The 24,467-nt window shown below is 40.7% G+C and overlaps 1 protein-coding gene across 4 annotated transcripts in view; it reads left to right on the forward strand.

The window, feature by feature from the left end:
• The window catches only part of LOC139751609 (uncharacterized), a 430,524-nt gene that overhangs the window by 349,471 nt on the left and 56,586 nt on the right, over positions 1-24,467 (forward strand). Inside the window, exon 5 of one of the 4 annotated variants that reach the window (XM_071667215.1) lies at positions 2,674-14,544. The exons of the other annotated variants lie outside the window; for them this stretch is intronic. Within the exon in view, the coding sequence (XP_071523316.1) occupies positions 2,674-3,030 (357 nt within the window). The 3' untranslated portion in view covers positions 3,031-14,544. Of the gene's footprint in view, positions 1-2,673; positions 14,545-24,467 lie in introns of those variants that run through there. 4 annotated transcript variants of the gene reach the window in all.

Below are 24,467 nucleotides of genomic sequence, written 5' to 3' on the forward strand. Positions count from 1 at the left end.
CACTGGTAACACACACACCCCCCCCATCATCCCAATCACTCTAAAATTTTTTCACTCCGTGCTTCCATCTCCAATATCGTCTCCCCTTCTCCTTATCCCCTATAATTATGACACATCTTTGTCAACCTCTCCTCACTCATTTTCTCCATGTGTTCATACCATTTTAGCACACCCTCGTAAACTCTTTCAACCACACTGTTCTTATTACCAAACATCTCTCTTACCCTTATATTACTTGCTCAATCAAACCACCACATGTCCTAAAGACATTTTACTTTCAGCACATCCACCCTCTTTCGCACATTCTCCTCTGTAGCCTTTGCTTCGCATCCACACAACATGGTTGGGATTACTATATCTTCAAACATACTCATTATCGCTTTCCCCCAGATAACGAATTCTCTTTCCAATCATTCCTCAATGTTCCCTGAACCTGTCCTCCTCACCCACCCTATGACTCACTTCCAGTTTAATGATTCCATTCACTCGTCTTGTCTGCTCCCAAGATATCTAAAACATCTGAGTTCCTCTAATTTTTCTCCTATCAAACTCATGCCCCAACTCACTTGTCGCTCTGCTCTGCCAAACTTAACCTCACTTTTATTCACAAATGCTCTCAACTTCCTCCTTTCACTCACTCTCCCAAACTCATTATCCAATTTCTGCAGTTTCTCACTCGAATCTGCCATCAGTGCTGTATCATCAGCAAACAGCAACTGACTTAAATCAAGGCACCCCTTATCCCCTACAGACTGCTTACTCACCCCTCTTAGCAAGACCCTTGCACGTACTTCCCTCACCACCCCATCTGTAAGCAAATTAACAGCCATGGTGACATCACACACCCCTGCCACAAACCAGCCTTCACTTGAAACCACTCACTCTCTCATCCTACTTGTACACATGCCTTATGCCCGTGATAAGCCTTTCTCTTTGCTTCTAGCAGCTTTCCTGCCATACCTTGTATTCATAACACCTTCATCAAGGCTTCTCCATTAATAGTATCATATGCCTTCTCCAGGTCCATAAATGCCACATACAAATCCTACTGTTACTTAAAGTATTTTTTAAAACATTTTTTAAAGCAAACACTTGATTCACACATCCTCTACCACTGCTGAAACCATATTGTTCCCCACTAGTCTCATGCTCTGTACATGTCTTCACTGAAATACCACTCTCCCTATCTTACAAGGTACACTCAACAAACTTATATACCTCTGTAGCTTGAACAAATGCGAGTTATAAGGCGTATGAATGGTGGTTATCTTGCACTAGTCCAACCAAATGCAAAAGTGAATATTGTACTGTGATTCATTGTATTTTGTGTGTGTTATTTTCACTAAGAATATTTATTATTCATGGATTGCTTTAAAAGGTTTATCAGTTGTGCTATTACTAATATCCCACTGAAACTCGTGGATCATTTATAGGTGAGAAGTGGTGTAGTCTGTAACCATCTCCACTGTTGTTAAGCGCTCATTTTGATCAGAGCCTGGTGATCAGGAATGGATCATGGGTGCTGATCATGGTACCTGTTCATTGATGGTGACATTGTTTATGATGTATATATAGTGACAGCATTCTTTTCCAATCATAATTGGAGGGAACACACAGACGCACGTACCCACACATATTACACACACAAAAATGCCCACCCTGGAAGATAGAAGAGTGAGGGGTGACCTGATCACAACAATGATTTTTCAAAACAGATCGAGGATGTGGACATTGAAGAGTTAGAGAGATTTGGCGATAGAGCAACCAGAGGACATAACATGAAATTAAGCAAGAAACTTGTTAAAATGGCATAAAGAGATAATTTTATAGTATAAGAGTGGTGGATGAATGGAATAGAATGACTGGGACATGGTTAGTGCAGTCAGTGTACATAGATTTATGTTGTATGATGGTTGAGAATGTTCAAGAGATGGGGTCTCATAGGGTACCCCCCCCCACTGTACAATCCCTGTGAGTTTTACATCTAGGTGTTACAGTCAACCCACACCCATCCCAGGTGTTCATCCTACCCATGCGCTGGTCTATAAATGGTTACCTGCGTTAGGTTGGTGTGTGTGTGTTTGTGCCTACATAGGAGTGAAGATATGGTAAAACTCCCTCCCAGTAACACACAAACAGTGACCACAAGTAGTAGTCACATGCAAATGCAAGCGTGATATAGAGACACTCTGCCCTCCTTATCAGAGCTGTACTCTAACAGATGTGTATGATAAGTATTTACTTCTGTGTGCCTCAGTTGTCCTGAAAAGGGATGTTTGTATATCCTTGGCTTGATCTTTAATATGAATTGCAGGGGTTAGAAGAGATACATATGTGTTGAGTGCTGTATAGGAGACATTCATGGTTTCCTAAAAAGGTGTTATGGTAATAAATGGACATAACTTTAGCTACAATGTCTGTATGGATGTATACGATATACATCTGTCCCAAAGAGAACACCGCTATAAGCCTTGGCTGCAATCTTAATATTACTTATCTGTGAGTCATTTCGTTGTTTGCTGGTTAAGCTGCCCATATTTTGTATTCTGAAATGAAGCAAAAGTATAATGATATTTCAAGTAGAATCGAATACTTTCCTTAGTTTTTAGTAGTGTTAAGGTAAGTTCGGGTGCGGTGGTGCTCCTCATAACCTGTGTTCTCCCGTCTTTACAGTGTCGCCAGTGGTTGGAACAGCTGAGCAGGGTGGGGGCTGTGACAGGCAAGGCCAAGGTAACGTGTCCTCTTTGTGGAAAGGTATGCAGCCGAAGCGACAAGCTTAAACTGCATCTTAGAACTCACACTGGTGAAAGGCCATATCTCTGCAACTATTGCGATCATCGCAGTCGCACCAGTGATGACCTCAAGCGTCATGTGCGAACTCACACTGGAGAGAGACCTTACCAGTGTCCATATTGTCCTTATAGGGCAAGTGACCCGTCCACCATCCGCTCACACAAAAAGCACCGTCATCATGACCTCTTCTTACAGGCCAGAATGTCTCAGCACCATCTTAATCAAACAAATGAGTGAAGTTGTCTTGGTGCATAGGAGAAGACATCAAGTATATGGGTCCATGAAGACAGCTTTTTTTTTTTTTTTTTTTGCTTATGTGATAGTAGCAGTAATTTAACCACTCCTACTCCAAACAATCTCTCTATCTCTCTTTCTCCCTGGTACACTTGCTGTTTCCATGCTTTTGGAAGACTGTCACTCAGAACCCTTTAATATGTAGGTGAAATCACCATTTGTAGTTTTCATTTGAGGAGCACTACTGACAGCCCGGTAATATGTTGTCATGAACGCAATCCTGCCTGCCTTCTTGTGATGGAGTCACCACCCCGTCAGATGGAGCGTTTCGTCTGGAGGCGCTTTATACTCAGCTGGGTCAGAGCTGGTTATTTCAACTTACGTTTTACATCTTCATAGACTTAATTAGATTTCATAGTTATATAAACATAATTGAATCATCACTGTATTGATGAAAAGTCAGACTGGTCATGATGCTTAAATACTCGATGTGGTATCCAGATGTTCATACGTGGTATCCAGATGATTATGAGCAAAACAGCACATAGATATGATACTTGTGCAAAATATTTTGGTTAACATCATGTGAGAAGCAAGGATAATGGTAACCTGTGCCTACACCAAACATTAAATGTAATTTGCTGTTATGTAACTGTTAGTAGTGTTGACAGTGCTACTGCTAGCAGTGATGACAGTGCTACTGCTAGTAGTGATAATGATGCTACTGCTAGTAGTGATGACAGCACTTCTGCTAGTAGTGATGACAGCACTGCTGCAAGTAGTGATGACAGTGCTACTGCCAGTAGTGTTGACAGCACTCCTGTTGGTAGTGCTGACAGCGCTACTGCTAGTAGTGATAACAGCTTTCCTGCTGGTAGTGATGACGGCACTCCTGTTAGTAGTGAGGACATCACTACTGCTAGTAGTGATAACAGCTTTCCTGCTGGTAGTGATGATGGCGCTACTGCTAGTAGTGATGGTAGCCCTCCTGCTAGTAGTGTTGACAGCGTTCCCGCTAGTAAATGTAACTTGTATGGATACACTGTAGTTAGCAATTTTTCGACTCATTTCTATCTTGGAATTTCAGACAGAAATGTTTTAAGTCATTTGTTACTTTCTATGTCCTGCCACAACAGAGTATACCTAAGACATTCTGTCATCACCCCTGCTTATGTGTGTGTGTGTGGACACATTCTTGTAAGAATGATGATTGAGGAACAGTATTTGACAGTATCTACACCATGGGTGTCCCCTGTACAGGTGACAAACTGATTAGATTTGGGTACACAGAGCTGCATAAATTTCAGTATTAGGATTTTGTTTCTGCAAGTGATATAATTCACAAGTACAGAATGAATTGAAATTCAAATTTATTGGATATATGTATTTGGCAAAGACAGATATCATGACATTCAGATTTATGAATATTAATGATTTGTTCTTTGCTTAATATTTAACTCATGGCTGGACATTAGACAGTGCCACTGCCTCTTATTATATAACTTTGAAAGTGTGTGGACACACTACCCACCTTGGAAGACAAAGAAGTAAGGGGTGCCCTAATCTAAAAGAAAAATTATTTAGACAGTAAACACTTCTTGGAGAAATTTAGGGACAGAACAGATGTCATAACAAGAAACTAAGGAAGATGCGAGTTTGAAACAATGTGTAGAGGTGGTTTTAGAGTACAAGAGTGTTGGAGAAATGGAATGAAATGACACGGTTAACCCAGACAACGAACAGAAATGTAAAAGTCGCAGGATAGAGAATATTCAAGAGATGGGACCCCCATGCGTGTGAAACACACACACACACACACACACACACACACACATGAACAAATTTAAAGTAATAAGGATGGGGCAGAGTGAAAGAAGACCTCAATGTGATTATTAACTGGCTGGAAAAAAAGCTTCATGATTCTTTGTATGAGAAGGACGTGGGAGTTGTCATCATCCTTAACATGTCACCAGTTATGAAGACAGACCGTCTGTTGGCAAATACCAGATAGATATTAAGCAAGCTGTTCATTTCGTACATAAGGCCACAACTAAAATATGCTTCACAATTTTGTTCACTGCACCTAACAAAACACAAAGAGCTGATAGAGAAGGTCCAGAGGAGGGTAACAAAAGTGGCACCAAAATTAAGAGAGCCAAGTTACAAAGAAAGGGTAGTGGCTTTAAATTTGCCCATCTTCAAAGAGAGAACAGTGAAGTGTGACCTGGTCACAATATTTGTTTGTAAAACTGATCGATAATGTGGACTGTGAACAGCTTTTGGAGTGTTGCAGAGATAGAGCAACCAGAGGACATAGCTTGAAACTAAGCAAAAAACTTGTTGAAGAAGATGTATGGACTCTCGCGGTGCAATGGTTAGCGTTCCTGACCGTGAGCATTCACTGGCCGACCAGGGTCGACCGCATACCTTTGAATCCTGGTTATGGCAGTCGGTCCACAGTCGATCCAGCTGTTCATCTACCCTTAGGGGTTGGTCTATAAAGTGGGTACCTGGCTCAGGCTAGGATATACATATATATATATATATATATATATATATATATATATAGCGTTAATGGGCTGGCCTTGATTAGGGTCTCAGGTGCTTGTGTCGTCTCAGCTAACATATAAAAAAGAGGTACTTTTATAGTATAAGAGTGGTGGATGAATGGAATAGAATGACTAAGGATGCTGTTAGTAGATATAGCATACATAAAATTAAGTTTTATGATGGTGGAAAATGTTCAAGCGCTGGGGCCACATGAACATTAAACTCGCTCCTTGTACTGTACAAATAGATAATTACACTTACACACACACACACATATGCATAAAAGGACAAGACTCATACCTGAACATGTTTGCAGATGATGTCAAGGTCATGAGGGAAGGAAGGAATGAAACATTTGTATCAGCTCACAGGAGGACATAAGAGGAACTCCAAATGGATGATGAGATCCAGTCCAAGTAAATTTAAGGTGATGAGGTTGGGACACGTCGAAAGAAGCACCAGTAAGAAAAAACCTACAGAACTTGGAGTGTAATAGAGACTTTGGGGTTGATATTATACCTAGTTTGTTACCAGAGCTTCACATCAATAGAATTGTGAAAGAAGGAAACTGTCTACTGGCAGATGTGTAAACTGCATTCAGATTGTAGGATAAGGAAATGTTTGGAAAGCTATTCACATGTACAAGATGGAAATCAAATTCTGCCATTCAGGGTTGCTCACAGCACTTTAAGACACATGATTGAAAGATCCAGAGAAGAGCGACCAACATGGCACTAGAATTAAAGAGGAATGAGCTACAATGAATGTTTGAGGGCTACACAGCTGTCCACTTAAGAGAAGAGAGAGGGCAACTTGTTAATTGTCTTTAAGTTGCCTGATCTTAACAGTATACACTTCTTCATAAGGTGCAGGACCATAGATACCAGAGGCAACAAAGCTGGTAGAATTAATAAAGCTGAATTATAGGGAAAGGCTAGAGGCTTTAATTTGCCGACTGTGGAAGAAAGAAGGGTGAGAGGTGACCAGATGACAACCTTTAAATTTCTAAAGCAGACTGATGACATGGACAGTGGACAGTTCTGCTTCAGGAGATGTAGAGATAGAGCAACTAGAGGACATAACATGAAATTAATCAAGAAATATTTAAAAAACAGATGTAAAGAAGTACTTTCACAGTATATGAATGGTGGATGAATGGAATAGAATGACTGGTTGATTAATGCAGATAGCATACAGAAGTTTGAGAAGTTGTATGATAGAGAATATTCAAGAGATGGGGCCCCACGATTGTAACACTCCCTCCCTGTACAGTACAAATAGTTGATTAAAGGTAGGTAATTACACACACACACACACACACACACACACACACACACAGAAGAAAGAGATATGAGTTACATGGAAAGGCTGCTAGCCTTAAATTTGCCTGTTATAAGCAAGGGAGGGGGGGTAAACTGATCACAGCTTGTAACTTTGAACCAGCTTGTTGATGTAGACTGAACAACAGTTCTTGAATCAGTAGATAGTGAACAGTTGTTTGAATGATATAGGGATAGAGCAACAAGAGGCTATTACATAAAATTAATGGAGAATCTTGTAAGAAAAGATGTAAATAGATACTTTATAGTAGAGTGGCAGTAGGTGAGTGGAATTATACTGAGTGTTGAAATAGTAAGTGCAGACAGCATACAAAAATTTGATACGTTGTATGACAGTAGAGATGTTTCAAGAGATGGGGCTCCACAAGTGTAAGATTCCTCTTCAGTACATTACAAATAGGTTATTACAAATTGTTATTTACTCACACACACACACACACACACACACACACACACCTATCAGCTGCTGACCAGAGGAGAGTTTCCTGTATTACTCAACATTTTTTTTTTTTTTTGAGGATATGGAGCTTATGAAATGTATCATGCACCATTGAGGGGATTGGGGCGATGATAGAGCGTGAAGGGGCCCTTGTGTAACAAATGTATTGGATATCAAGTTTATTTGTGCCAGAATTTGGAAGTCTAATGGTGCTTGGGAGTGGAAGTCTCCCAGGTAAAAAGCAAATACCCAGGAGTGATGCCAACTTCAGTGAATCAAATTTCCTTTTGATTCTTTTAAGATCAAGGTTTTAAGAGAGTTAGTGGCTAATTCTGGGAAAGTGAACAAGTGGCTGTTTTCTGCTGTTTAAAAGTCCAGGTGAGACATGGGAAAATTAAACTTTTATTGTAATCAAAAGGCAACACTGTCAGTGTCATTCAGAAATTTAAGTTCACGACTGAGGCTATTTTTTGTTAGTAATTTTCATTATTGTTACCTTCATTTATTTAGGGACTGGAGTTAAGACTACAAGAGCTGAGAAAGAAAAAATATAATAGTAGGCATAAAGGAGGATAAGTTAGGCAGGAACCTAAGATGAGCTTAGCATACATTAACAAGGCTAAGTGCTGTACGAAAATTTTGTGTTTCAAATTTGACTGCAGTCTGGTACGTATTCAATTCAGATCAGGGATTATACTAAGGCCATCCACTTAAGTTAATCCACAAGGAAGAGATAACAGGGAGAGATGAAGTAGGAACCACCAGAGAACAAATGTTTGGAGATGTGATGTCAAAGGAAAAGAGGGAGAAGAGCAAAGAGTACAGTCAGAAAAAAAAAGACACCAAACGAGGCAATAGACAGAGCAGCCTCGCCAGCACTGCACAGAGGGCAGGAGTGTTAAGAGTTGGTAAAGTCAGACTGAAAGGAATGTATTCAAAGGTTGTTGGGTCAATAGCTAATGGTAAAGAAATGAAATTCAAGGATTGAATATGGGAAAGTGCATCCGACACTGTTGAAGTCGTATAAACCAAAGGTACTAAAGAGAGATGACCTTACCTGTTCTTCCCAGAGAGTTGCATGATAGTAAGACAGAAAACAATGAAGGAACAATAAGGATAGCACATAAAGCAGTAAAACACTTCTCAGCAATGATAAAGTTATAAAGATGGACTGGTGGGTTTTTGGATTCCTATTGTGACAGGGAGTCATGGAGACAAGTTTTCAGAGTGCATCCAAGAAAATGTCCTGCACCAGCATGTGATTGAGCAAGCTAGATCTCTGCACATACTAGCATGAATACTGAGAATATATATGATACACCAAATGGAAAAAGTGGTCATGTAATGCTCAAGACTGACTATGTGGTAAATGATGTTATTAAAAGAGCAGAGGTGGTACATGACGTAAAGAGGACTGCACGAACCTCAGTGATTTTTGTGGTAAAATAGATTGGGAAATGGGGTTCAGTGGGCAGGTACTAGTACTTTGTGGTGAAAGGTTCTGTGAAACTTACAATGATGGAGTAGGAACATCGATACCTTTAGCCTTAAATACAGAGGGAATACATGGTTTAATAGAAAATGTCAAGGAGCTTCGAACTGTGCAGTGGAAATGACATAGATTGCATTCCAGCCAGCCAGGATTTGCAAGGTATATGAGAGCATGGAGTGAGTATACCAAGATAAGAAAGGAGAACAAAGTAATTTTGAAAAGCATATTGTGGATGCGGCAGGAGATATCCAAAATGTTTCCCTTAATTCATCAGGAGTCGGTTGTCAGTTAGAGTAGGCTTTAGAAAACAGAGTTATCTCATTTAACCTACTCCTTCATGGTAAATGTTTACAGATCCTCTCACCACAGTGCCCTAGTTCTTGGCTACTAAGCTCCATTTCCAGTTTTCTTTTCACTTCATACATGTTCGCTGTTTCCTGTGTCAGTACATTTTCTGTACATTTTCAGCGGGTATATCTCCTGTAAGTCGTGTGTCATTTCTACTCTTTTGACTTCTGTATTTAATGTATAATCAAACTTTTTCCAATTGGGTATCATATATTTTCAATAACCATGTTAGTATGTGTGAAGACACAATCTAGTAATGATAGTGTATCAGTCCCTCTCATTCTGGTGTCCTCACTGACATGCTGGTATACTAAAGTTTGCCTTACGTATTCTAGGAACGTGGGTCTCCATGATTCCATCACCATGAGAATCCAAATCCTGTTAGTCTGTCTCCTTATAATTGGAATCCCCCATTATCAGTAATTTACCTTCTATGAAAAGTGCATGTTTTACTGCTTCATGTACCATCCTGATTGTTCCTTCGTTGCTGTCATTATAGATTTGTTATGAATTATTCAAATTCCCGGGAGATTTATATATCAACACCACTACGCACTCCTTTCTTACAGTTACCCTTCTCATTATGTATTGTCTGAATGAGCCATCTACTACTGTTTCTTGAAACTTAACATAAGATCTTAGGAGAGTCAATCCTTCTCCTCCTTTGGCTTCTCTTTCCCTCCTTACTAATTATGTACCCCTCTTGACAAAAATGTGAGATCTTATCTCTTCATTAAGCTTTTTTTTTTTCTACGACTCCAACAATATCAGGTGTGTTTTCTCTTACACAGTCGTTAAATTTCAAGTCTTTACTTTCAGTATTTGTATACAATACTTTCAGTCTAACATTACCATTGCCTAATGTTTCTGACTTCTCTGTAGTTCTGGCGAGAGTGGTCTCTCTTCTTTCTTTATCTGGCATCTTCTGTTTTTTGCCTTCTGACTGAATTATTTGCTTTTTCCTCTTTCTTTCCTCACACTATCTCTCTTGATCAATACTCTACTGAATTCCACCATGTTTTTAAGTTTCTTTGTCTGCCTAGGTACTTCCTGACCAGATGACTCCTAATGAAGCATAACCATGATTGGTTGCCCCTTCATGCCTCGAGTTCTTGCTTCTTTTTATCACAGAGACTGCATCTCATAAATCTATTATCTCTAGTAACCCTTGAATGAACATTTCCCTTTAATGATTACTTGTTTCTTTCTCCTTTCCTCTCTATCTGGTATATGTTTTTCATTCAATCCAAAAATAAAGATTTACATTTGTTGAGCTCTTAGTTCACTTATTTTTCCAATTTATGTGCCATCGACCTTACAGCTAAGTCCATCAGTTTTGGTTCAACATCCTCAGTGCTCCTGGCATTCTATCTTCTATTTTGCTGATAAGCACTGATCCTGTATGCTCTGGACTTTTTTTTAAATTCTCATCTACTGGACCAAAATTTTTTTCCGCTTGTTTTGTCTCATAATGTTACGTATCATTATATCTACAGCTTCACTCAGTGTCCTAGGCACCACAGAGTCAATGTTTTCATGTTCTTGGCTTTACGCCTATTACCAAGCCCCAGAAACTGTCCATTATTTTAAACCACTTCTTTACTTTTTGTTAAAGGCATTTTATCTCGTTCAGCAACCTCTAGGTCTATCTCTGATGCCTGTTCCCTTCTGGAACTCCCTCAAGGGGATGGCCACAGCAATAGTCTCCATAACTATTTTTTTTTATAGTGATATCTAGAATAACAACTTCTAGACTTTCCTAGTCTTTTTTCATTCTGTATCCATTCCTCTGCTTATGTGCTTTAATCAACCTCCTCAACTTATGCCAAATTGTGTTCATGATCATTCATTTTCATCTATAATTCCCCGAGTTCCTTTCTCATCTCAAGACACCTCTCATGATCTGTATAGCGATTCCTTATTTTCATTACTTCCATCCCTTGATTGTGTTAATTACTGACACTGGAGTTTTATTACTACAACCGACAGCTTTAAACTTTTGTTCTCAGGTTATACATGTTTTACCTATTCATCTTGCCCCCTTTTTTGAGGATTTTGTCACAACTGCCTAGTACTGATATTTTCCTCAATTTAAATGTATTTCTGGCTAATATTAGATTAAGAAGAAGAGGAAAATTGAACATCTTCAGAGTTTGATAAGCTAGTTTAAGTTGAATTTGGTGGTCTGCTATCTGGGCTAAATTGGGCGAGTAACCCTACCTGCTTTTATTGTCCTTATTTTCTTGGTTCAGGCAGAGCTAAAAGTCTCAGACTGCTTCCCCATAACAGTGAGGATAACTGATATAGATGGTACACAAATGGGATTTATCCAGGGAATATTTTTGAAGAAACTGTTGACATTGTTGCCTTCTGGTTGTAAATATTTTACTATGTAAATCTTTCCTCACGGTGACACTTCGTTACCTGAGTTTTTGATACATGTACTCACTCCCTTCATGTCAGCCTCTCATAATACTTGTTTTGTAGATTTCCTTCAAATAGACTGTTTGAATTGTAGCTCTGTTGTGGATGGTATCATACCGAGCATTCAATTTGAAAATCGTCTCCCCACTGTTACTGTTGTCTTCACACTCCCACTGTTACTGTTGCCCTCACACAAACACTATTACTGACCTCAAAATCTGCAAGTTCGACTTAAATATATAGTAGATATGTCACTGAGGGACCCCTTCACACTCTACTCCCTGCCTTATTGTACCAAATGCCTTCTGGAAAGATGACTTGCCAAAATCTCTCTCCCTCTGCATGTGTGTGTATGTCTTAATAAATTTATAAGTGTATAACGGGTTATTGAATTTAGTTATACATTCAGCTGAAAATATACAGTTGAGGTACTACAGATATTACAGAACTGTGAGGTCATAAGAGTAACAAGTTAGCCAATCATAAATGAGCTTAAAATCTGGGTGGAGCTGGATATTTCCATGCATTGTATAAGCACTAGAGTGAGGTACCTTTAGATAGTCAAGATGATAGGTATACAGGAATGTTTACAGAGTACCTATGATGTATACATTATGCATTTAGTTGAACATTAGTTACAGCAATGTACTTTACATTCCACATAGCCCAACTTAGAGAAAACTGAGCTTTTTACTAGCTTAGCTATGCACTTGTTGATAAGTTGTTTATGACGTTCACAATAGTAGGTATAGGAGTGTCCTTGTATTTGTCTGTACAAGCGCTGATTAGTACAAGTCAGTCATGATGGGCAGAGGCAGTCCATGAAGATAGGGCGTCGGGGGGGGGGGGGGTTACTGTGGCAGGAGGGTGTCAGTAGTGTACTGCCAAACTGCCGTGTGAGCTGCCGGTGTTGGACAGAGAGGGTGTACAGGTTCAGCAAGACGAGGGCTTCTTACCAGGTACTCTTTCCAGCTGGTCCCTCTGTGTAGCAGCTAGTACGGAGGATCAGGCTGGGGAGACGTAGGTGAGCTTAGTTAGGAAAAGGTGGTATAGACATTCCTGAACTCAAATATGTGTGTGTGTGTGTGTGTGTGTGTGTGTGTACCCACAGGAGTAAATATTGGTTACATATATAAAAGGTGAAGAGAAGGAGCAACACAAGTGTAAAACTTTCTCCCCGTACCACACGAGCAGTAATCAGTTAGTAATTACACACACACACACACTCACACACACACACATCTTAGATCGAAGAAAGGGTTGGGTAGACTTAGTGTTTCATGACTGCTAGAAATTCTCTGACACTATACCCCATCAGAGTTTGATAAAGAAACTAGAGTAACAGACCGGAATACGAGGCAGACTTCTACACCAGACAGAAATTGAACATAGTAAAAGGGAGCAGTGTACCTTGGTGACAAGTGGCGTGCCGTAGGAATTGGGCTACCTGCTGTTCTTCGTATACGTAAATGTCTGATGCACTAGGAGTGCATTAAATACATTTACAGACGGCCAAGAGAGAAATAAGGAATGGCCATGATTGGGGACCTGGACAGTCATCAGAGTTGTTTAGATAAATGGAATCCCGTTGTGTATCGGTTAGCGTTCCCGACCGTAACGCATTCACGGGCCGCCCAGGGTCGAACGCTCTGGTTCGAATCATGGTTGCGGTAGTCGATCCACAGTCTACCCAGCTGTTCATCCACCGCAAAGGGTTGGTTGGTCGATGATATGAGTACCTGGCTCGGGCGAGGGTATATATACATATATATATATATATATATATATATATATATATATATATATATATATATATATATATATATATATATCGATGTATATATATATATATATATATAGATAGCGTTGATGGGATGGCCTTGATTAGGATCTCGGTTGCCCATGCCGTCTCAGCTACCACAAAAAACGTAAGTGTAGGGTAGTAAAGATGGGACGGAGCAAAAGGACTCAGTGTGATGATTACTTAGCAGGAAATTAATGATAGGAACCTATGTGTGAAGGAGACTTAAGGAGCGTTATAGTGGCAAATCTATTGCCAGAGCTACTTTTCAGAAAAATTGGGAAGGCAAACTCTGCTGGCAAATCACATTCAAGAATATGGAGAAGGTCTTGTTCGGTAAATGATTCACCATATATATATATATATATATATATATATATATATATATATATATATATATATATATATATATATATATGTCATACCAGAACGATAATGTCTGGGAATCCATTCATAGCAATTAAAGCGGCGTAAAGATCTGACAGAGGGTACTGAGGAAAACAAATAGTATAGTAACGGTTCTAGAGAGACAGCCCGCTCTCGGGACACCATTACTGCATAGGTTGAATTTGTAAAGTAAGTTTTAGGCTGATTTAGGTGGATGTGCGTGTTAAGATGTCTACTGAAAGTACTCTGGTTTGGCTGCATTACAAATGACAGCTCGAGAGTGGATGCGAGCAAACGTCGCTGTTTATTCGTTTCTGGCGCTGCCTTGATAACTAGGGAACGGCAAACAAGTGTATCTCTCTTTGTGTGTGTGTGCGGAATCGATGTAAACCATATCACCAATATATGGCCGGGATAGAACCCGGTACTGTATGACTGGTAGCCATTGACTGAGAACATTGCACCACGATTGGCTTAAAAGTTCCCTCAACTCTTTTGTGTGTGTGTGTGTGTGTGTGAGCTACTTATGTCCCGTCGTCTGTGTGACGACCTGAGACCTAGGTGGTAACCGGCCAGCGTAAAAACAACTTATAGTGAAACGACGTATACAAGGGATTTCCCCTCCCTCCGTAAGGAGTACTGCAAATTTTTGACATGTCCAGCACCACCTAATATGCATACATGTACCCATAGCACATAAAACCTACAAACAATAAAAAGAAATAAAAATGGCAAATGTTTTATTATTCTTACCTTGAAGATGGACTTGCTGGGACTGCACTGCGGACCGTGTGCTTCATTACCACCATAACATCGGCGTTCTTGACGGTAGTTTGAGGTAACACTACCTTACAACTTTCCACTGGCACTAGATTTTCCGAACATGGTTGTGATGTTACGGGGATATGTCGCGATACAGTATATCGAAGCGTGGAACACTCGCTATGTATGTAGTACATCCACTTCATAATGTGTAGACAAGGCGGAGGAAAGTGGCAGGTGGAAACTGAGCGATGTCACACCATAATCGAGAGAATGTTTTCAGACACAAGCAGCAATACACACACACACACACACTCATGGGCCTCCGTGGTGTATTGGTTAGCGTTACTGACCATAAGTCAGCCCGAGGTCGGATCCGCATCGGTCCGAATCGTGGGTATGGCAGTCGACCTATATACCCAACCCAGGTGTTTATTCTCCCTTTGGAGCTGGTCAGTAAATGGGTACCTGGCTTCGGTAGATGTGCATGTATGTGCATAAGTACACATTAGTAAAGGCGTGGTACATATATACAGAGTTAAGAGACGGGGCAACACCAGTTTAAAAGCTCTCTCCCCGTAACACAAGAATAGTAGTAATCACACATACATGTGTTACCAGACTTCGCTTTCTTGTGGTTTCACCGTTAGTGAAAAGTCATCATCGGCGAGGCTGTATCATCGTTAGTTGACTACAGAGAGTACTGTCTCGCCTAAATACATCTCGCTTTAAAGGTGCCTGTCATTTCCCTGCTTCAGATTGTACTGCAATTCCAATGAAACAGCCTGGCCAAAATGACTTTTCACTCGCGTTGTAGCCTCAAGCAGACTGAGTCTCTAAAACCATATATATATATATATATAGGAAAGAAACCTGGGTGTTCTGGCTCTGAGTAAAACGAAGCTCAAGGGTAAAGGGGAAGAATGGTTAGGAAGCGTCTTGGAAGTAAAGGCGAGGGTTGGTGAGAGACATGAGCTAAGGAAGGAGTAGCACTACTGAAGCAGCAGTTGTTAAGTGTGGGGTAGAGTGTAAGGAAGTTAGTTTTAGATTGATGTGGGTAAAACTGAAAGTAAATGGCGGGAGATGGGTGATTATTGGAGCTTATGCACCTGGTCATGAGAAGAAAGATCATGAGAGGCAAGTGTTTTGGGAGCAGCTGAGTAAGTGTCATTTTGGTGCACGAAACCAGGTATTATTGACGGGTGATTTGAATGCGAAGTTGTGTAATGTGGCAGTTGAGGATATGATTGATGTACATGGGGTATTCAGTGTTGTGAATGGAAATGGTGAGTTTGTGGATTTGTGTGCTAAAAAAACTGGTAATTGGGAATACCTGGTTTGAAAAGAGAGATATATGAGTAGGAGAGATAGCCAACAGGCATTACTAGATTCGTATTGATTGATAGGCTCATAAAAGAGAGACTTTTGGATGTAAATATGCTGAGAGGGGCAGCTATTGGGATGTCTGATCACTGTCCTATGAAGGCGAAAGTGGAGATTTGTAAAGGTTTTTAAAACAGAAAACAGAAGAGAGAATGTAGGGGAAAGGAGAGTGTTGAGAGTAATTGAACTTGAGACTTGTGTGAAGAAATATCAGAAGAGACTGAGTGTATAAATGCAAAAGGTGAGAGCAAATGAAGTGAGGAGAGTGGTTGAGGAATGGAATGTATTTAGGGAAGCATTGATGACATGTGGCATGAGAAAGGTGGGAGATGGACAGGATAGAAAGGGTAGTGAGTGGTGGGATGAAGTAAAGTTATTAGTGAAAGAGAAAAGAGAGGCGTTTGGACGATGCTTACAAGGAAAGAGTGCAAATGACAGAGAGATGTACAAGAGAAAGCGGTTGGATGTCAAGAGGAAGTTGTAAGGGTTGAAAAAGAGGACAAAAGAGAGTTGGGGTGAGAGGGTATCATTAAACTATAGGGAGAATAAAAAGATGTTTTGGAAGGAGTTAATAATGTGCGTAAAACAAGAGAACAAATGGGAACATTGGTGAAGTGGGGAAGTGATAACAGGTAGTGGTGGAGTGAGAAGGAGATGGGAGTGAGTATTTTGAAGGATTGTTGAATGTGTTTGATGATAGAGTGGCAATGTAGGATGTTTTGGTCGGGGTTGTGTGCTAAGTGAGAGAGTCAGGGAGAATGGTTTAATGAACAGAGAAGAGGTTGTGAAAGCATTGCAGATGAAATCCGGCAAAGCGACGGGATTGGATGGGATTGCAGTTTAATTGATTAAGAAAGGGCGTAAATGTGTTGTTGATTGGTTGGTAAGGATATTCAATGTCTGTATTGATCATGGTGAGGTGCCTGAGGATTGGAGTGCATGTATAGTGCCATTGTACAGAGGCAAAGGGGACAAAGATGAGTGTTGAGTATTTCTGGAAAATTGTATGGGAGGGCATTGATTGAGAGGGTGAAGGCATGTAGAGCATCAGATTGGGATGAGCAGTGTGATTTTAGATGTGTCATACAAACATAAACTGTTGTATTTCAGTTAAGTGTACCGCAGTAACATAATCTTAGCTCAAAGCACCCATTTTGCCTCCTTACCTCGTATTATTTTCTCATATTCTTTCCAGTCTGATATAATTTCCATACATCATTCCTAATAATCTTGTACACTGAGTCTCACAACTCACCCTCATCTCATGACTGTTATTCCCATGTAAATTCATAAGCATATTGTTAGCAACAGTATATGATTTAAGCAACTCACAAAGTCTTCGTGACATACTTCCCCTCTAAAAATAAAAGAATTTCCTTTTTTTTTTTTTTCAAGCCGTGTAGACAGAATCACTTCAGTGAATGTGTTCAGAATTTCTGACCAAATTTTCTTGTGGGTGTGACATCCGGGCACAAATGTTTTTCTGTTGGTTTCCTTTCGTTCCGTCGTTGAAGATAAGGACTGTTGGGTATATATCCGTGTTCTTTTATACCTGTTGACCCTCCTAAGCGAGGCACAATGTAATGCAGAAGACTTCAGTAGTAGGTTGGGCCGTCCTCATGTCCTTGGATTTCAGACTCAAGTCCTTCATAATGTCACAGACTGAAATTATGTGTTGGGGAAACTTGATGTAGACAACAGTTCTAGTCAGTTTTACATTTGCCACTCTGCCTTGCATCTTGCACCGATCCTTTGCTTCAGTCGCATGTGGGATGTTAACAGTAACAGCTGAAATAGAAGACTGCAAACATACAGCGTGGAGTTCAGGGGGTTTTACTTTCAACTCTGGCTGAGAGATAAACTTCCATTAACGTCTAATAGCCTTAAGAAGACTTACCTTCCCCGCTAAAAAGTTCTTAGGTATGAGGTCTTCCTGCACCATCGCAGTGTTACACCCAGACGGTGTGTGTCAACTTTCTAAATTCACGATAATCTCTCAGGATACAGTTTAGTAATCCTCTTACTGCCTACATCATAGTCTAGGCTTCAAGCTTTGACCTTACATCCAAGTGACTGAGTACTGCTGTTCCTTGAGTCGACCATCACTTTTGCCAAGTACCTCCTGAGACACAGAAACTAAAGGACATTTCTGTTACCATTCAGATTGGGAAGGGCAGCTGATAACTTTCTAACACACCTTATCACATGTGAAGCAAATATCTTATTATCAATATTCCCAAAGCATGTATGAATAACATTTCTCATATGCGTTCTGGACACCACTCAACTGTACACAACCGCTACAAACACTAATTCAGTCATCACTAAAGTCTTCCAACTGTTTCCGCTAAAGGTTTTCTTGCCTCATCCTCACTAGAACCCTTGTCGTGGCGACGGAAGTCCTCATACTAAAATGGGTTTTATGACCGTCGTCCACAATGGGCATTCACGTAGTTTTGCTTTAACTCCACAAGCTGTCCCAGTATCAGTCAAGGCTTTTGTTCAAATAGATCTGGTGAGTTTCCCTTAAGGTTGTGTGAATTGTTATATCAGAAACAAATGAACTAATCCTTCAACATGATTTCTTAATCGGGGTTAGAAAATGATGCTTTCGTTCACAACGTTGCGGTCCAGCTAATTTTGCCTGAAGTCATACTTGGTATTTCTTTACCTGCTCATGATGCATCTCTTTCTCTACGGCGGATTAAGGCCATCCGTAATAACTGAGATGTGAAAATGATTAACCCAGGTGCTCCTCGGCTAGCTGACACTGGGAACAAACACCTGCAAGTGGCGGAAGTAGGCATCTCAGCCGTCTTTGATGTAGTCTAACGTAGTAAGCATATGGTCCCTCAGCTCAAACAAAAATCTGTGACACCATCGGTTTTACCTCAGCGTTCGTCTTAACTCTTGGATCTTTGAGCCTGAAAAGTTAAGCCGAAGAGCAAAACACAGCTCCTCCTCTAGCTCCTCCTTCTGTGTTTCCTGAGCTTCTGTCGGCAACTTCTCCAGTTTCAGCTGATTATGTTGTTCTCGTTCAGCTCGCTTCAAAGCTTCCATCTTCATTACCTCCAACTCATTCTAATAGTGACGTTCTCGTTCCCCACATGTTAGAACTTCTCTCATTCCTCTCATGGTAGTTGGCATTGCTGCACTCGTTCCTCACATGGTACATGGCACTGCTTCTCATGTTCCTCTCATGGTAGTTAGCACTGCTTTTCTCATTCCTTAGATGGTAGTTGACACTGCTTCTCTCATTCCTCTCATGGTAGTTGGTACTGCTTCTCGTTCCTCTCATGGTAGCTGGCTCTGCTTCTCGTTCCTCTCATAGTAGTTGGCACCGCTTCTCCCGATCCTTAGATCTATAGCCCATTATACCTTCCAGAGTTAAATTACGAAACTTTAATTTGTCATGTTACCACCAAAAGTGAAACTACCACTTGCCCTTTGTGCCCAGACTTAAACTGGGCATATGCTTATCATTTGCTTTCTCCAGGTCCATAAATGCCACATACTAATCCCTCTCTTTTTCTAAGTATTTCTCACACATTCTTTAAAGCAAACGCCTGATCCACACATCCTCTACCGCTTCTAAAACTACGTTGTTCCTCCCCAGTCTCATACTCTGTACATGCCTTAACTCTCTCAGTCGCCAGTCTCTCATACTACTTACTTGGAACACTCGAGAAACTTATGCTTCTGTAGTTCGAACACTCACCTTTGTCCCCCTTGCCTTTATACAGTGGTGCTATACATGCATTCTCCTACTCCTGAGGCACTTTAACCATGAACCATACGCACACTGAAAAACTTAAGTAACGTTACCAATCAACAACACAGTCACCCCATCTTTTAAGAAATTCAGCTGCAATACCATCCATTCCGGCCGCCCTGCCACATTTCATCGTACGCAAGGCTCTCACCACCTCTGCTGTCTTCACCAAACCACTTTCCATAACTTATTTCGCACACTTTCCTGACCTGAACACCACCACCATCAGTTACATTCAACAGTCCTTCAAAATACTCACTGCATATCCTCATTTCATTCTCACCTTCTACCTTTGCCATTCGCCCCTTTTATTGATGTTCCCATTTGCTCTCTTGTTTTTCTCATATTATTAACCCCCTTCCAAAACATTGGATTTGCCCTGAGGTTTTCTGACAATCACTCACCCTGCACCTTCCTCTTGACCTCCTGTCGCTCACACACCTCTCTTTTAAAACACAGTAATGTCTTTACTTCGTCATTCAGCCATTCACTACCCTTCCGTACCTGTCCACCTCTCACCTGCATTTCACCCTTTTCGCTTGCACATGCCAGCATTGCATCCCTACATACCTCCCACTACCCTAGCTTCGTTTAGTGTCACCTTTTGCCATTGTGCACTCAATCTCGCTTAGCGACAAAGCAAAAATAATAATAATAAAAAAGAATATATATATATATATATATATATATATATATATATATATATATATATATATATATATATATATATATATTCCTATGAGTCCACGGGGAAAATGAAACACGATAAGTTCCCAAGTGCACTTTCGTGTAATAATCACATGTGATTGTCCAAAACATAGATGTTTTGGACAATCACATATTTACCAGATGGCGTCCTAGCTTCGTCTCTTCGATGTATATCAACTGACATATATTTCTCTCTTGTGTCTCCCCTGATGATGTGATAATTACACGAAAGTGCATTTAGGAACTTATCGTGTTTCATTTTCCCCGTGGACTCATAGGAATATCTTGATCACGCGCAAAGTTGTGATCCTTTCCAATATATATATATATATATATATATATATATATATATATATATATATATATATATATATATATATGGGGATAGGGGATTAAGAATACTTCCCACGTATTCCCTGCGTGTCGTAGAAGGCGACTAAAAGGGGAGGGAGCGGGGGGCTGGAAATCCTCCCCTCTCGGTTTTTTTTTTTTATTTTTCCAAAAGAAGGAACAGAGAATTGGGCCAGGTGAGGGTATTCCCTCAAAGGCCCAGTCCTCTGTTCTTAACGCTACCTCGCTAATGCGGGAAATGGCGAATAGTTTGAAAGAAAAAAGAAAGAATATATATATATATATATATATATATATATATATATATATATATATATTCTTTCTTTTTTCTTTCAAACTATTCGCCATTTCCCGCATTAGCGAGGTAGCGTTAAGAACAGAGGACTGGGCCTCTGAGGGAATATCCTCACCTGGCCCCCTTCTCTGTTCCTTCTCTTGGAAAGTTAAAAAAAAAAAAAAAAAAGAGGGGAGGATTTCCAGCCCCCCGCTCCCTCCCCTTTTAGTCGCCTTCTACGACACGCAGGGAATACGTGGGAAGTATTCTTTCTCCCCCTATCCCCAGGGATATATATATATATATATATATATATATATATATATATATATATATATATATATATATATATATATATATATATATATACAGAAACACCATTAGGAAAAGGAAACACGAGAATCTTAAGCACTTTCCTGTAATACCATATTACTGCTTTACCAAATTGAGTTCTAGTTGCAGAGAAACATAGACTTCCTTAGAATGAGAAGTTCTGTGAGACTACTCCCACTGATGGAGCCTAGCCAAAGGTGACGTTTCACTTGCCGTGTAATCTCTTGCTGGCAAAGTCCTGTAGCGCGCACACACACACACACACACACACACACACGCACAGGTCCATTACGAATCGTGTGTGGTTCTATTTGAGAGTTACAGTGAGAGAGTTTCGCACCCGTGTTGGCCCGTCTTTGAATCTTGTATAAACGTACCGTGTCTTTACTCCTAGGTAATCAAGCCCAAACACACACATATCTTAGCCTATGCCGTGTGTGTGTGTGTGTGTGTGTGTGTGTGTGTGTGTGTATGTATGTATGTTTATGTTATTCTGTTTCTATGTAAAGGCAGGAAGCTAGGTACCTTAGAGATCACAAGGCAAGTCAATGTTCCCTTCACCAGCTCACTTCACTTGCTGCACTTAATGTTTACATGTAAATTGATCCGGTCCATAGGAATTTCTCGTTGGCCCATATTGTCTGTATCAATAAACTTGCAAGATATATATGTATGTTTTTATTGTACCTTTTATGTCTTCACATTTTGGTAGGTACGGGTAAATTAGTGCATTATAACCATCATATGATAGGTACAGGTAAAGTAGGACACTATAACCATTATATGATAGGTACAGGTAAAGTAGGACACTATAACCATTATATGATAGGTACAGGTAAAGTAGGACACTATAACCATTATATGATAGGTACAGGTAAAGTAGGACACTATAACCATTATATGATAGGTACAGGTAAAGTAGTACATACATGCTGCACCAACAGACATGTTAACAGTACGTACAACACTTCAGAAGCTGGTGGCTCTTGCAGAGACACTGGAGCAATGTCATAGCCTTACGACTTCAGAGTTGGCATTCTACCCCAGCGTACAGGAAATACTTTGGAAAAAACCTGTCACTGATTAGCAAGGTGACTATGCGACTTAGGGCATGCGCCTCGTCATTGCTTTCATTACCAACATTGGTAAGCCCTTACGACTTCAGAGTTGGCATTCTACCCCAGCGTACAGGAAATACTTTGGAAAAAACCTGTCACTGATTAGCAAGGTGACTATGCGACTTAGGGCATGCGCCTCGTCATTGCTTTCATTACCAACATTGGTAAGCCCATGGCAGATGGGGCGGTTCTTTTAGCTAACCACAATTACTGATGCCTATACCAGTGCCACAGCAGTCATCGAAGGCATAGAGTTGGTCCCGGAAGCCTTGTCTCAGTTGTATTTAGTACCATCAGAGACCTGGACAAGAGATAGAGGTTTGGTGTGGAAGGATCGCAACGCAGATCAGGGCTCAGAAGGTCTTCAGCATAGGTTAGGGGACAAAGGCAAATACTTTGGCATGGCTATCAATGAGCATCTACCCAGTGAAGGGACGAAATGAGGTGTTACATAGGTTCCACCCAGTGGGCAGGTCTTAGTCGGCAACGTACACTTGGTACTATATATCGTGGAGGCAACACACATCATGCTCAGAATGCAGAGAGCAATGCGTGATGCATACTGTAATGTACAACTTACTGTATCTGCAAGACAGTGCATCCTAGGTGGAGGCAGGAACAACTATGCCCACTCCACACCAGTGTATGTGGTAGAGATGAAACGAATTGGAACTGAGCAACCAGTCGCTTACAGTCTCCTGACTAACAGTGGATTTGTGGTGCACCGATCCTCACAACGTCCATTCAACATTGTTTCACCAGACCAGGCATTGGAACGGACAGTAAGGACGAAGACCCGGGGATTTCATTAGCTTTACCCTATGGAAGGGATCTCAATTACGTTTGCTTATGATAGACGGTCTGAAAGTGATAGTCACAATTCCACCTGTTGTAGAGGACCACGACGAGTTGGCAGGTTCCAGATTGCGAAAGAACGCCTTAGTTATAAGGGATCATTATCAGTACTCTTGTAGACCAGAACCAGAATCCATTTGACCATGAAACTGTGCCTAACGCAGTTGAATTGCTACAAGAATGTAAAGGATTTGATTAAAGTAATACTATGGACTGGTATACTAAGGATAGCCAGCTTTGCAGAGCAACATGTGCAGACTAGAAACACCGAGAAGCTGGGATGCTCAAACAAGGATGTAGACAGACATTTCCTGATAAGAGTCAGTCTGAATAACAAGTAAGACTAGTTAGAGCATGAACTTGCTGCGTTACCCTCAGCACTGGTCACTGGTAATGGGTCCTGGTGGATAACAAAACCTCAGATCTGTCATCAAAGAAGGTAGAGGCAGTATGTGAAGAGATTCATGGTCTGCTAGCACCCATGAAGGAAAAGGACACGCCATACACCACTAACTGAATGACTGTGATCCTAAAGAAAGTTCTTAGAATCTCACGAAGTGAAAGCGAACAATGGTGTCATTACAGTTCTGTTTGACAGATATGACAAAGACAGTTTGATAAAGCAAATGGTGGTTAATGACGAGGTGCAGGTGGCTTTACTGAACGTCTGCAAGTGAATGGTGCACAGCTGTCCATTGTTCCTGATGGGCTGTGCCAGTAAAGCCACACTTGCCACATTTGTGGGTAACTGGATCGTCTCCAAGGCACCAGCACTACCCAGTCAATAGTTGTTGCAGGAGATTTCACTCGTGGCGAGACTGTTAAGCTGGTGAAGAACACTGGTGTGGTCATGCCTCATCATTTATTCCCCCCCTCTCAGGAGGAATCAGACAGCGGTTCACTTTGCACAGCACTTATCTCTGACACATTCTCGAGTTGTGTTGGTGATACTCTTGTACTTTTGTGGCAAAGGATTAGATGCTGAGGTCTCTGTGCATGCTGGACATTAAGAAGGAAGCATTGCACATGAACGCTACTTCCTTGTGCAAACACCTTGCCTTCGTAAAGTTACCAAAGCAAGTCAATGCCGTCCAAAACGTTCC

The sequence above is a fragment of the Panulirus ornatus genome, chromosome 11 (genome assembly GCF_036320965.1).
Source record: "Panulirus ornatus isolate Po-2019 chromosome 11, ASM3632096v1, whole genome shotgun sequence".
Lineage (NCBI taxonomy): Eukaryota > Metazoa > Arthropoda > Malacostraca > Decapoda > Palinuridae > Panulirus > Panulirus ornatus.